At 36.2% G+C, this 16,412-nt stretch overlaps 1 protein-coding gene across 1 annotated transcript in view; it reads right to left on the bottom strand.

The window, feature by feature from the left end:
- eas (ethanolamine kinase 1) overlaps positions 1-15,633 on the bottom strand; it is a 59,293-nt gene extending 43,660 nt beyond the window's left edge. The window contains exon 1 of the mRNA XM_083124227.1: positions 15,127-15,633. Within this exon, the coding sequence (XP_082980353.1) occupies positions 15,127-15,258 (132 nt within the window). The 5' untranslated portion in view covers positions 15,259-15,633. The remainder of the gene's footprint in view (positions 1-15,126) is intronic.
- Positions 15,634-16,412: the final 779 nt, after the last annotated feature.

Here is a 16,412-nt window from a genome sequence, read left to right as displayed (position 1 = left end):
GCTCCGAGTGAGTGAGCGTAATCCGGTCGCGAAGTCCTACAACGGCTGGGGGTCGGTCGGGCGGACACCCGTCCCCCTAGTCTGGCTGCAGATCTCCACGCCCCCTTGGTGGCTCGCGTGGGAGGGAGGCCAGCAGTCGGTAGGTAAGCCTTGGATTATTATACGGGTGCAATTTCAGACCCTACGTTTCCAATAAGTAAAAAGTAAAAAAAAAGTAAAGCTCTCCCCTGTGCTTGGCACCACGCCATGAAGGCGTATAGGGGGTGTGGGGGTAACGCCCCACACTTTATTGATCCGGTCAGGAGTGGGGGTGATGTGATCAGCACCACGCCCCTGACCGCCTTTACCCCCCAGGTACCCGTATCATTCGACGCTGGGTGGGCGATGGATTTGAACCGGCCGGGGATCGAACCCGGGACCTTGAGCATGGTAGTCAGACGCGTTACCGACTGAGCCACCGTTTCCAATAAGAACGTTGTTAAACTATTTTCGATTGTCGATTTTGTTGGGTCATGAATGTCCTGTTTAAATGATAATTCAATTGTGTACGGATGGCTTTGTAATTTTTCGACATTTTATGTCATCAAAAAATGATTCCGTTTTCATTCATTTTGTCTATAATGTGGTAATCGAGGAATCGTCTAGTCAAAAGTATAGCTAATATTGAGCGACATTATGTAACCCTGGGTCTAGAATAAAATCACTCACATGCAGAGATAAAACCCGTTGTGACTGCCAGAGTTCACAAGGTCACAGAGCACTGATCCTTGCACGACCAGAATGACAGAGTTTTTCTAATTCCACCGTTTCTTACTTCCAATTACCTAATGAATTTAATTTTATTCACTAAACCCCACTGCAAAATTATAAATCGGTACAAGGTAACAAAATTGAAAACATGCGATTAACAGAGATGAGCAGCTGCTGAGAAATTTCCTTCCACAAATCCCCGCTGGCAAGTCACAACGGATAAATGAACAAATAGCCGGTGGAATCATCGAGCCAATGTGAATCCTGCAATAATTACAACCAAAATCGGTCGCAACAAGGATTGAGCTGATACCGATATCGGTTGGGCGTTTAAATGGTTAGCGGGGTCCACCAAAAAGCCACGCGACACATTCGCCAAGTCTAATTATTACGAAAGTTACGCAATATTCAAAGTTGTTGATGTACCAATATTACGTGAAAAAACTGCATTAACTGCACATAACATGTATTTTTTCAGGGTGGCCACTCTAGGACCATGATAAAATTCAAGTATAATTCCAGATTTTCGCGGCGAACTTCCAAGGGCAAAACAGATGTTTTCTCTATTTCAACCTTACATATTACTACTCTCATCCCCCCCCCCCCCAACCAAACACATAGGGTCTGTGCAATTATAATGTATTCAATAATTCTAATTCAATTCAACAGAATATATATTTAATTTACAGGGTATCAAGTCATTTTGTATTAATATTGTTCTAAATGAAATGTTGTATGGCTTAATTGAGATAATAAATAATATAAATAATAATTTAAGGTGCGAAATTTACATTTGCCACTTTACATGCTCAGACTAGAAATACATCTACCAATGCAAGCCATAAATGTTACGGGGTATAGCCTAGTGATCTACAAAAAAATGTTAATTGTATAAGTAATTTAAATTAATCCAATCAACTTTTAGACATCTTATCTTACATTAATCTTCCGTATGTCAGATAGATTGTGCTGCAAAAGACACTAACAAAGCAAACGGATTGAGAGAATTATGTCCTATTTTCCACGCAACTTTCTTACCTTTTCCTTTCTCGATAAAAATTAAAGCTAAACTGGGCATTAATAAATGTGTAGCTATAAATTGAATGGAATTTCGATTAATAAAAGTTTCAATTTTCACGTCTACGGAGAAAAATTCAAGCAGAATTCACGTATAATCCCCGAAGCCAATAATCCATGCATAATTCCCAGTGAGTAGCCACCCTGTTTTTATATTCTGATGTTTTTTAAAACTATTTTAAAGCAAAACTCTGGTAAGCTCATGCTTAAAAAAGTAAAAAAACTAAAAGTAATTCAGGTAAGGTAAAGGTACACCTGTGCATGTGCAGGCATGCCAATGAAGGCATGTAGGATGATGTATGTGGAAGTAGAGCTTCACATAAAACTAATTCAGGCGCCAGATTTTTTTGACAAATATGGTCTAAGAAAGCCATGAATCCAAATATATATATATATATATATATATATATATATATATATCTAACCTTAAAAAATATATATTAATTAATACAAGATTGAATTAAAATAAATTAATCCTTGCGCCAGACGCCTTCCTAAAGAAGGCTCAACTGGTAATACGAGGGCCACTATTTATATTTTGAGCCTTGGCAATACTGATTGAAGTTAGGAGCGATTTGACGTTTGCACGGAATCGTCTGGCATTATTGACCATAACGTACTTCAAATGTTTTGTCAATAGCTTGATTTGTGTTGTTTATGTTACCTTGGAGATTGCGCGACAACAATAAAATGGAATTAACTCGTGAACATTTTCGTGCGATGAGTTTTTACGATTTTCGACGTGGATTATCAAGACAAGAGTGCATCGATCAACTTACTTCCACATTTGGCGATGAAGCCCCATCCTTTGCCACTGTGAAACGCTGGTATAACGAATTTAATCGTGACCGCCATTCGCTCACCCACGAGATTCGCCAAGGTCGTCCAAAATCAGTTTTTGTTCAAGAAAACACTGATGCTGTGCAAAAGCTAATACTGCAAGATCGTCATGTGACATACTGTGAGATTGAGGCAACCATAGGCATAGTTCCACCAGCATATATAAAATATTACATGATCATTTAGCTGTGAGAAAGGTATGTTCTCGTTGGATCGCACACAATTTGACAAAAACTCAAAAAGACGCTCGCGTCAATTGGTGCAAACAAATGCTCAATAAATACAATCGTGGTGCTTCAAAAGACGTATATAAGATTGTAACAGGTGACGAATCATGGATATATGTGTATGAGCCGGAACGTAAACAGCAGTCGACTGTATGGGTGTTTCAAGATGAGCCCAATCCAACAAAAGTTGTTCGCGTTCGAAGCACATCGAAACGAATGGTCGCCTGTTTTTTTCGGGAAAACTGGTCATGTGGCAACTGTGCCTTTAGAGGAACGTAGAACGGTCAACTCTGAATGGTACACAACAATTTGTTTGCCAGAGGTCTTCGGTCAAATACGGAAAACAAACAAACGCCGTCGGATCATTCTTCATTAAGACAATGCCAGCTGTCACACATCTCGTCTAACAACCGACTTTATGAACAGTCAAAAAATCGAATTGATGGGTCATCCGCCGTACAGTCCTGATTTGGCACCCAATGACTTCTTCTTGTTCCCGAATGTCAAGAATAAATTGCGTGGACAACGATTTTCGTCGGCGGAAGACGCCGTCGATGCGTTCAAAAACCATATTATGGAGGTGTCTCAAGAAGATTGGAAAAACTGCTTTGACAAATGGTTCGAACGAATGCAAAAGTGTATTGACCATAAAGGAGAATACTTCGAAAAACAATAAAGCAGTTTTCAATGCCAAATTCCTGTTTTTCATTGTTAGGCTCAAAATATAAAGTGACCCTCGTAGCATGAATTACTGCGGGGATGCTTGAAGTGCTTGAAGCCTATGAATACACTTTTTTTTCCTGATATGGTGACAGGGGATGAAACGTGGGCGTATCTTTATGATCCAGAAACAAACAATCACTTCAAGGAATGGTGGCACACCTCTTCCAAGGCCTAAGAAGTTTAAGAGCCAGCGATCAGAAAATAAAGTGATGATGACTGTTTTTTGGGATAACATGGGTGTCATTCTCCTTGATTTCCTGGAACGCGGCCGTACATCAACAGTGAGCGGTACACTGAGACACTCCATAAGCTTAGAGAAGCCAGTAGGAGGAAGAGACCGCACAAGAATCTGAAAGTGATCCACATTCACCATGACAATGCGCGACCACACACCTCTTTGGCAACAAATCAGGTGATCATCAAATTGAGCTGGTCCGTCATCCACCATACAGCCCAGATCTGTTACCCTCAGACTTCTACTTGTTTGGTCCAATGAAGAACAGTCTTTGGGGACAACAATTTGATGACACAGATGAGGTGAAAGTGGCTGTGAAGAAGTGGATACAACAGTGCACACATTTTTTTCAAAGAGGATTTGAGTTGGGTTCAACGATGGTGCAAATGCATCGCTTTACATGGTGACTATGTTGAGTAGCTGGTTTGTATAGAGGAAGAGTGATTCCAACTACATGTGTAATTCAACAATCTACATCAGTTAATAAAGAGGTTATGACTGCTTTGCATTACTTTCGGTACGACGTTAGTACTACAGTTTTGACTTCTTTATACGTAACTCAGTTCTGCGTAATTCTGTTCCATACGTAAATTGCTGTAGATCTAGGGTTACCAGACGTACGGATTTTCCCGGACATGTCCTACATTTTAGCCTTATGTCCGGCGTCCGGGAGGAATTTGAAAAATATCATAAATGTCCTACATTTTGAGTGTCACATAATATTAATTAGGAAAATACGCAACAGAAAAAAGTCATGCAAATTACAAGTCTATGGACTGCGCTTCTAAACGCAATAGTGAAATTTATTTTGATTCAGTCATTGCAGAAAAAGAATACAGTTTATCCTGCTATTAAACAAACGGGAAAATGGAAGCAATTAATGAACAAAGTCATGGGACCACTTTCTGATAACGTCACCGTTCAATGCCTAAAAATTTTTTGCCTTAGGGTTTATACTGATGGAACAAGGTGTTGCCCATTCTTATTCAATATTCAATATAATTTGATTGTAAAGCAGGGGCATAGAGAACAAAGTTATTCAGGGTGTCTGCCAGTCAAGAAAGTCATGGAAGTCAAGAAAAAAGTAAAGAAAACCACAAGTAGGTCAAGAAGTCAATAAAAAGGCAACAAATCATTCTTGTGGTCAAGAATTTTGCTATTGATTGGTTGATTTAGTTTATTTTACTTAACTTTTTCTGTCCCATTCGCTAATCGCGAAGATGATGATGAATAATAAGATAAGATGGATGAATGGATAGTCATAAACATATAGGAAGAACAGACACAAACCCTACATAAGATTATACTGGCTGAGTCCAGACTCCAAAGCCTTGCTTATCTGCCAAACACAGTTCAGGATGCATTAATACCAAATAGCAGATCTAATTCTCTTCTTAAATTCAGCTTCAGTTTTCATCTTAACTGGCCCTTTGGTAGGGATTTTCATTAAATAAATATTTATTTTCTTAATTACTAATTTCCAACTTTACCTAAGTAAGATCTAGAAAAGTCCAGAAAAAGTCAAGATTTCTGGATGTATTATTTTGGTAGACACCCTGTTATTGAACTAAAAACTACCCAAGATGAAACCATTTTAAATTACAGTAATTGCTGAATATTTATTTGCCATTGTAGGTCATAATTCAAATGTTGAGAGAGTACTTTCATTACCATCAGCACAACAGACTCACGAGAGAATTATTTTTTCATAAAGTCTGTAAAATGTTTGGTATTGGTCCCTATAATTTCAACGAGTTTGATAAAAATTGTCTCCTCTGAGAAGTACCACTTAAATCAAGTAGTAAGAGGTGCATTGATTAGTATGATTGCAAGTTTTGAAATTTTGCATTTAAACATTCGTTGTGAAATATTTTTTTAAAAACTGAAAAGTGTCATTTTTCAACTACTTTCTAACGTGTTGTACAGAAATATGTATTATTTATTGAGAATGTGTTGCGTCCTACATTTTGACTTAATGTCCTACATTTCCCTTACAGCGATCTGGTAACCCTATGTAGATCCCGACAAAATATAATTTAAAAACATGTTAAGTATATGTCATTAGTACGTAATGCATTTATACATAATTTGGTGTTATACATACTAATTTTCAAAAAATACAGTTGATTTGTATGTAACCAAGCTACAACAATGCCACAGAAGTACACATTTCTTGTCTTTACAAAGGTGAGTTTCCTTCAAATATGATACAGGATTGGCAGGCATGTCAGCAGTCGGTCTCGAGTTGCAAGAAAGACGAGTGTCACAGAGAATGCCAGGAGAGGCGGCATGAAATAGAGGAGAAAGATTTGCTGCAGTTGTTCAGAACGTAAGATGCATTTTCTTTTGTACGTAATCAAGATATGACAGTGCACACGTTAAAAAGTTGATGATAGCTGAAGTTTGCCATGTTCCATAATAAAAACAGAACAGTGGTTCCTTCAGTTGTGAACCATTTTTAGTTGCTACTAGTCGGCCATGAAGAACAGAAAGAGGGAAAATTACATGTTTGACCAGATAGTAAAATGTATATAAATCCACATAAAACTAATATAGTGGCAAATTTAATGTATTATAATCAAACTTTTAGATTCCTAAATTTACCACTTTATGACAGAAATAACCTGTATTATACTGTATATTGTTCCTCATAATAGATACAATTATAGTATTTTAATAGAGATATGACATGGTAATCTGATTTGTAAGTAATTCTCAGTTATACGTATTATTTCTGCTTCATCTTGGCATACATATAACTCAGGTTCAACTGTATTATGGAGTGCCTCGAAACATACACCAAGAACTGGCCAACCAAGTAACAAATTTGTGAAGAAAATCATAACGTGATTGATAAGAAGCCACAAGTATCTAATCTAACATTAAAAAGAAATTCCAGAGGAATTGCCTAAGTCCATTTCAGTATCCATAGATAAAGTACAAAGGAACAGATGCTTGGAGAGAGTTAATGAATGCAGTTAGTGATCAGGCAACAAAAATAAAATCAAGAGAAGATATGACAAGGCTATAAATGATGCACATAATCTAGCATATTTGCTTGATTTAGGCAAGGAAGTCATTGAAATGGATCTAAGTGCTGAAGAAAAACATTGATCTAAAGTCTGCTGGAGAACTATATCTCAACAGTTCTTATTGCCATTAATTTCAGGATAGATCACCTCCATTTCAAAAAACCACTATGTTCCGCAAGTGGCAGGTTGTGCAACAGTATATGATTGGTGGAAAAGACATAGGAAGGAACTGAATAAATTCAGTGATAAAGTATTTCTAATAATAATCAAACAATTATTGACAGCAAAGACTTCATCAGCCATCTTTAGTACATTCAAATAAATTAGGTTTGGAAAAATTTTTCAAGGGGAATCTGTTGGATACACAGATACTTATTGGAAGGGAATATACTTGTGCATACTTTCGATTCCATTCCTATAATCTAAAATTTCCCATCATAGAGAATCACAACTTTACAAAGGAGGAAGTTTTATAAAGATATTAGCAAAACACAGCGCCAACACTAAAATAAATCATAAAATTCTTCAACACTAATTAAATATTTTGATTTTTACTTCTTATTTCAAATTGTTAGATAGTGGAGGAATATGAGTGTGTTTGCATTAGTTATTATGCTTGCTTTGCCTATAAATTGACATGCCTATGTGAATTATGTGTAAATTAAGTGAATGGAGAAATTATTCTCATAAGCAGGGAACAGATTTATATGTAAATACATATTCATGTATGAAACTGAAATCAGTTATAATTTGTATTATGTTTGCACATCATGGCATGTACGACTCAAAAAATTCAGTTTCTATTATCCATATTTGTACATACAAGGCACATTCAATAAATTCAACATGACCTTACCAGCACTTCTTTCAGCTCGCACCTTCTTGGGTCTTGGAGATGAAGAATGTCGCCACTCCATTGCTTTCGTTCAGGTTCGTAAAAATGTACCCAACTTTCATTGCCCGTGACAAAACGGTGAAGAAATGCCTCCCCTTCAGCCTCGTCCTGTCGCAAAAGCTCCCCGCACTCATCCATTCGCCTGTCTTTCATTTCTGGTGTCAAATGTTTTGGAACTCACCTCGCACACACTTTCTTGAACATCAGTACGTCATGAACAATATGGTGGGCTGATCCGACACTAACGTTCATCTTTGATGCAATCTCACTCACCGTAATACACCTGTTTTCCCATATCAACTCGTCAACTCTCGCAATGTTATTCTCCGTGACTGCAGAGATAGAGAGCATCCTGGACGTGGCGAATCTTGAATACTTGTTACACCCTGTTTGAACTTCTCTGCCCACTCGTACACTTGTGATCGACTCAAACAGCTTTCACTATATTGCACTGCCATCCGACAGTGAATTTTGATTGGTTTCAATCCTTCAGCTAACAGAAATCTAATGACGCTTCACTGCTCCAAGTTGGTGCAAACCTGCAAGGGTGCCGCCACGTTGTTTAACTGATTTCAGCATCCCGTTCGTGAGGCAGGCGTGCCAGGCCCATCTGTTAATGGTTCTAGGACATCACCAGAAAATAAAAAAGAAACACCAAACATGGTTGTATTTTCGATTCTTTATACAACTTTTCCAGTTATATATTGAATGTACCTTGTATGTAAGGTTTTGGCTCATATCATATATGTTTTAGTTATTTTTACATATTATTTCCATACTTCAGAACATTTCTCAACATATACTAACATATTTGTGCAATAACTACATGATTCCATGTGACAGAAACAATTGGGTGAAGTTGTTGCGAATAACTGACAAAGTCTGAAGCAATCATAAAAAATGAAAATTTATACTCTCCAATTGCGTTAATTACAAGTTTTCTGTACTTTTTTTTACCTCTCAACTGTTTACTTTTGCTATTGTAAAACATTTGAAATTCTTGTTTATTTACAATTGTATCAACAATAGAGAATGAGGGCTCAAGCATCGGCTCCTGATTGTTACAAACGTTATTTTGACAATGTAGGAACAGAGTCCGTCACAATGCCAAGACTGTATTTCACGTAGCTCGTATAATATCTTACATTATTGAAAACATATTGTTTTACAATTTTAAGTCCATATTTTGGTGAAAATAATTAAATATGTATTTACATATCTATCAGATTTTTTACCACATATAAATCCGTTCCCTACTTATAATTTAGTCTTTAAGAAGTGATGAAGTATTTCAGGATACAATAAACTGGATGGACTCGCATGGATACTGAAGCATTCATGAATATCCTTTCGCATCTTCAGCCATAGCAGAGCAGGAAATGCACACTTTCAAGACATGTGTATGTATTCCTTGATAACAGTTTATTTTATATGGGATTGGCTTTATTTGAATAGGAGTGTTACGTTTAACCCATTAACTGTGGTGGAGCTATATATAGACTCTCTAAAATTGGGCCTTTCTTGCAGAGGATCTATATATAGAGATGGTATTGCAAAATTAACGGTTCTTGTATTGCAGCAAGTCATGTTTATAGACACCAATTCTTTGTGCTATTATTAGTCTATGCGGGCTATTGGCCATCAAACAATCCATTGTCGATGCTTTGTCAGTGAAAATATTTTTTGCAGCATGTAATTATAGCTGCGGTATTCTAGTAGGTAGGGTGTCTAACTGCCACGTAGGAGACATGGGCTTGATTCCTGGGGTGGGTATTCAAAGGTCGGAATTTTACCGGCCTTGTCCTTGTCTGGGGCTCACCCAGCCTCAAATAAATGTGTACCTGGGGCAACCCTGGAGGGTAAAGGGGGCTGGCTGGAGCATGGTGTTGATCACATCACCTCCAAATTGACCGAGATCGAGAATATATTGTTGGGCCCTACCACCAAATCCCCTAAATGTGCCTTCATGGTATTGTTCTGTATGCAGGGGGTACTTCACCTTTAAACTTACCTAACATGGAATGTTTATTTGCGGCAGAGTCTATATATAGATTGTTTTCCTTAGCTTCATTTTGCGGAAAGTCTTTTAAGTTATTTTTTTACTGTAAAAATTGGAAGTGTGACCAATACTATTTCATAGCATTGACATGGTATAATTTGTACAAGGGGCATTCCAGTGTTATGTGTGTGACATTTTTCACATAAAATCTAATGTCTTAAAGATGGGATTGGATTAAATATTCACACTGAAATGAATTCATAGAATTATCAAGTACTTTGTGGTGTCTGCTAACAAGTGTAAACAACTTGAGTATGATGAGATAGCCTGAATGTATGAAAAGCTTCATTCTTTTAAGCCACTCTCTCTTAGTTTCATCTCCTTTCCCATACAGACGAAATCCATTTCCTCACTTCTCCAAGTAACATTCCGCACAGCCTTTACGAAAATATGTTACGTTTGTGATGCTTTAAAAATGTAGCAAAATTTTACTTAATTCGTCTGTGAAACATAATATAATAATATGCATTCACAAACATTTAAACCTTAATGGAATTAAAAACACTAATAAATTTCAGATTAATTCCTTTTGTGGTACTAGTTTACTATCCTTCGGACAGATTTCTACAGAAGAAACTACTTACCGTAATAAGTTCCTGTAGTATTGTCTAACATCTGGAAGGTGATTTGTGTGATGTGGGAATGTTTCATAGTGGAAATTCAACCATTGACACATAGCCCCACGAACCATTCATACATAGCCCCACGAACCATTTCCGGTAAGGTTAGGTAGGGTCACAATAGGTTACAATAGTTAAAAAATGGTTTCGAAAAAAATATGCGTAACCCCACACACCATTCTCGCACAGCCCCACAAACCATTTGCGGAAACGTACGTTCTTCAGTTACAAAAACACTTTTCTTAAAAAAATTGATCAAAAAAACGTGAATACACGTTAAAAAATGATCTGCGAAGCAGATAGGTAAGTACAAATGTCAAAAATTGACGAAACTCAGAAGTTATAGGTGTCCGAAGGATAGTAAACATTTACCCATTTTTTTATTAACAGGGAACAGATTTATACGTAAATACATATTTATATGAAGTTGAAATCAGTAATATTTTGTATAATCTTTGCGCATCATGCCATGTAGACTTCAAAAAATACGTTTTATATTCCATATTCATACATATATTAGGTTTTGGCCCATATTTTAGTTATTTTTACATATTATTTCCATTTTTTAGAACATGCCTCAACACATACTCCATATTCGCGCATTGATTCTGCTTTGACCTTCAAAGAACACATATCATATATGGTAAATAAGGCCTACAGATCATTAGGTTTTGTTATAAGGAATTCTAGAGATTTTAAGAGTATACATTGTATTACAACTCTTATATAATAGCATAGTAAGAAGTAGACTTGAATACCGATCCGTTATTTGGTCTCCAATGTATAGATCGTACGAAAATAGCATAGAAAGAATTCAGAAAAGGTTCCTAAGGGATCTGTTTTACAAAAAAATATATGTCCCCACGACAAAATAACATGAATTATAATAATCTGCTTGACTTATTTGGATTTAAGAGTCTTAGTAATAGGAGGAAAATATTAGAACAGTTGTACTTGTATAAAACAATTAATGGTGTCTTAGACAACAGCTCCTTTCTCGGTCAAATACAATTCAATATAAGAAAAAATAATCTGTGTAATAGAAATATTCTAACTTCTAAAATTTCAAAAACCCAGAAATATAAAAACTCACCAATAAATAGAATGTGTCACAGTTACAATATACTTGTTGCAAACAACCAATGCGTAGATTTTTCACTTCCATTAGACAGATATAAAAGAATAATAGATTCAGTGCTATAGAAAACGAAACTCTGATAGAATATAGATTGTTTAATATAAATGTCACCATTTACAGTGTGCAATACTTGTTCTATGGTGGTAAAGAAAATCACAAGTCAGAAAATATGTCGCATCTTAAAACAGCAACTTATTAATGACAGTGTGCAATATGCAATGCAATGTATAGTCAGAATATTAAAAAAATACCATGTTAAAGGTGAATGTTATACAGAGTAGAACAGGTCCAAATATAATATGTTATAGAGGAGATACTACTGCCAAAGAAAGGCTTCCTTGAGTTATGTAATAACAGTATAAGATTAATGCTGACGCACCAAGTATTACAGGAAATTGTTACAGGAAAGCATAAGCACCAAAATATAAATATAATAAAATTTACATAGGCTACAGGAAAATTTGGTGACAAAATAACCAATCTGCATAAGCTATTACATAGAGTACAATTTTCCTAAGATTTAAAGGATACAGACAGCATTAAAGAAGCAGAAATAAATAAGAACTGGGAAAAAGTTTCTATGATGTAACAATGATTATCCTTTTTCGTGTTTTTGGGTTCAAAATTTTAGACAGGTTCATGATAACTTATTACATTCAAAATTGTAGCAATATATTTTTCTTTTCTTTTTGGAGTGACTATTTTTACCCACTGGTGAATCTAGCTCTTGATTTTCACCAGATTTTAAACTGCATGTGTATGATCTACAACCTGGCCCGGACTGCTACACGGATTTGTTGCTGATGTGTACAAAACTTACATAATTATGTATTTATTTTCGTGCAAGAGAAAAGTACTTTTTTTCTGAGCCATGGAGTTGGAAAAATACCACATAGTGTTCTGAAATGGACTGGTGGTGCTAATATGTCACATGTGTGTGAAAGGGTATTATATTCCTAAATGGTTTCGTTAGGTTAGGCAGGTCAGGTTTAGGGTTAGTAAAATTACTTTGGTAAATACTTCCCAACACCTGTTAATGTAATTTATGGTCTTCAGCACTTTCAGCTATTCACACTACCTGGTGACAGTAGTAGTCACACCCATTTTAAATTTAAAATAACCAATTTGCAGTAAGTTCAACAACACTATCAATGAATATAATAAAATGACATAAAGAGGCAATGTTATGGTGTGATTCAGGTAATAATTTTGCTGTTTAAACTAGTGCTATTCTCATCATCTGGTGAAAATACTCGCTGCCTTTTTTTATCAGAGTGACTACTTTCACCAGGTGGTGAAGCTAGCTTTTGAGATATTTTCACCAGATTTAAACTGTATGTGCATGATGATCTACATCCTGGCATGCCCTGCTACATGGATGTGTGGGTAGCACTTTCGTATAGTGGAAACGGATTTCTTACTTTTTACATAAGAAAGTACTTACGGAAATAATTTTCTTTAGTGTTGTTGAAGTTCGGGAATGTAGTTTTGATCCATTTTAATGCAAAATCAATTGTTTATCTGCGAAAATATCTCTCCGACATGCTATTGCTGCTGCCACCATTTGCTTTCTGCACGTGAGCACAATGACAATGTTCAGTGTGTTAGATCGTGTAACCCCCGAGTAAGTGTTTCAAGCCACGCTGTGTTTTCACTATAAGATGACGTGTGGAGGATTTTTTAAATTATGCTTACTTAACCTAACCTTACGGGAAATGGTGTGTGGGGCTAACGTCAATGGTTTGAGTGGTTAACACCAAATGGCTCGCGTGGTATTAGCATAATTTCAAATCCAGGCACGAAAGTAGCAAGGTTGCAACACTGCAAACACACTCCAAATCGACAAAACACTGGCACAATGCACGATGAACCAGTACGCTATCGCCATATTGTCTGTTATAGAATGCAAAAAATAAAGAACAGTAAGTACTCGTAAATGTAAGAAATTGATATTATTTCCATTAGAAATTCATTATTACACCTACAGAAATGTTCCGCAATGCAGAATAGTATGTTAGGAATGTAAACAAGTGCGAAAGAAATGATTTATAGGTGTTTCCATTATACGAAAGTAGTACCGTACTTTTTTTCCTGTATGCCATGGAGTTGGGAAAATACTGCATGGTGTTCTGATATGGACTGGTGCTGCTAATACGTCACTTGAGTATGAAGGGGTATTACATTCCTCAATGTTTTTGTTGTTAGGTTAGGCAGATTAGGTTTAGGGCTATTAGCATTAAATTACTTTGGTAAATACTTCCCAACACCTGATCATGTAATTTATGGTCTTCAGCACTTTCTACTATTCTCACTACCTGGTGACTGTAGTACTCATACCCATTTTTAATTTAAAATAACTTTTTAACAGTAACAAGAATATAATAAAATGAGATAAAAGGCAATGTTATGGTATGATTCAGGTAATAATTTTGCTGGTTAAAATAGCCACATATACTGTTCTCAACACCTGGTGAAAATAGCCCCACATGATATTTTCACCACCTAGTGAAAATAGCCATAATGATATTGTGGTGAAAATGGTCGCGTCCTTATTTTTATAGTCCCTAATTTTTAACGAAATTAATGAGAAAAACTACAATTTTAGAAGTACACTTTCGAATATCAAGAAATTTATCATACTCCAAGGTATTACTATTTGTGTGTTAACTGAGAATTTTCATTTCACTTCCTCCAATACAACGAGTAATAAAATTTGGTAAGAATTTACAATATAGAGAAAGTCTCCAATTTTGTTAATTTTCGATATACTAACTAATTTTGGCCTCCTAATCACGAATCTGTTGTAAAAACCCGGGGGTCACGTCTGGAAATTGTACATTTTGATGAAACATTGTTCATCAGCCCCAAAAACCATCCACGGGTAGCCCCACAAACCATTGACGTTAGCCCCAAAAACCATTGATGTTAGCCCCAAAAACCATCCACGGGTAGCCCCAAAAACCATCCACAGGTAGCCCCACAAACCATTGACGGTAGCCCCTCATTTGGAGGCCAAAATTAGTTAGTATACCGAAAATTAACAAAATTGGTGACTTTCTCTATATTGTAAATTCGCTCCTAAAATTTTAACAATTTTTATAAAAAAGAATTTGTTAAGTACCCTATATTAAGTAACTGATATACAATGAATGCCTATTTTTAACCTACACTACTATTCAAAATATTGCTCTGTTTGTTTACAATTAAAGCAGAATATTCCACCGCGAAAATGTTGACTAAACATAAATAAGTGCGTAATTCGTCACGGGTTATTTAAGGAAATAATATTATTTATTATCGTCCGTTTCTTGATTGAATTAATAGTTAGTATACTAACTCATATTTCATATTTTCTGGTTGCAACCAGTGAAAAAAATATTATATAGTGCAAGGCTAAATTTTACTACATACAAAACGATACTTTCATTTTTCGAACAAAGTACAGGAAAGCATTACTCGCACGAGCCAAACAAATTTGCAAAGCAAATTATTGTTCACACTGGAAATATACGACAAAAATTATGGCTTACCTTCAACCTTATTTTGTCTTTCTCCCACGTTGGTCTCAAGGTATTAATTATCTGCATTGCTCCATCGTGTAACTTTTCCTCGTCTACTACGATCGGGATATGGGCTGGCATTTCACTGTTACCGGCTGTCATAGTCACTCGTCGTACGGACAACAGAGTAATAGTCTTACGAGTATCTGTCGTCGCTTTTATCTACTCCAACGACCTTCCGGTTCATGGTCACATTTGTGCGATACGATTACTCATAGCTTGCATGTTTTCGTGTCACAAATGAGGTTCTTCCTTATACAAATTGAATGGAAGTTCGACAAAGATTACACAGTATCTGTCTACACTAAACTCCGCCTTCTAGCAAACATAATCGACTATGCAACACAAATATTCATTGTTAGAAGAGAATCAACTTCATTAATACAAATATAAAAAGTTCACAGATATTGATATTGATCACATAAACATTTTTCTTTAAATGGAACTTCAAAATATACACCTACATTGGTTGCTGTCTGCTTTCCAACCAATAAATGACACACGAATGTAGTGTTGCCAGGCTCCACCGAAAGTAAAATCACTAAAATGTTGATTAAGTTGTTCGTCAATATGTATTTTTATCTTTTCTCTAGAGATTACACTTAAAACAGAGTATGTTTTCTGTTGTGTTATAAAGAAGATATTTTTCATATGTTGCTGGCTATAGTCTCTTCTCCGTAGCGTCCTTCCTACATTGTAGAGTGGGATGCGTAAGTATTACCATACACATTTTCCATTCTCTTTGCATTGAGTTTCAAGAATTGAATCACAACGCCAAATAAGCTACTGACATCTTCTGAACTAGCATACGTAGCAACCCAGTCCTAAAAAACATTTAGGATGCAAGACAAAAGTTAATGAAAATAGTTAGGGGTGTGCGAAATGTACAAAGTCGCGAAATGTTCCAAATTTCCCGAACTTCTAGAAATCTCGAATTCTACACGTCATTTTCACCTTAAGCCCCTATCACACGGAACTGGATATCTAGTTGGAATGCCCTAGTTGGCGATGAACTGACTTTCTAGGTAGAAATCATGGCCGCCTGGCTGACTGCTTGACTGGTTTTGAGGATAGGACATGTTCTAATTGCTACTAACTTTCTTCGATTAGATTCTGTGAAACAGCCAATCAGAGCAAAGTTTGGCCATGTGAAGATAATCTGTGAGTTCGCAAAGTAGCCTTTTTTGTCTGTGGTTTCCGAGTGCATACAGCACGAAAGGCATGTTTACAATTGTAAAAGCTAAAATATTCTTCCA

This window comes from Lepisma saccharinum, chromosome 6, assembly GCF_977018435.1.
Source record: "Lepisma saccharinum chromosome 6, izLepSacc3.1, whole genome shotgun sequence".
Classification (NCBI taxonomy): Eukaryota; Metazoa; Arthropoda; class Insecta; order Zygentoma; family Lepismatidae; genus Lepisma; species Lepisma saccharinum.
Note: the sequence above shows the minus strand (reverse complement) of the source record. Positions and strands in the feature narration are given on the sequence as shown.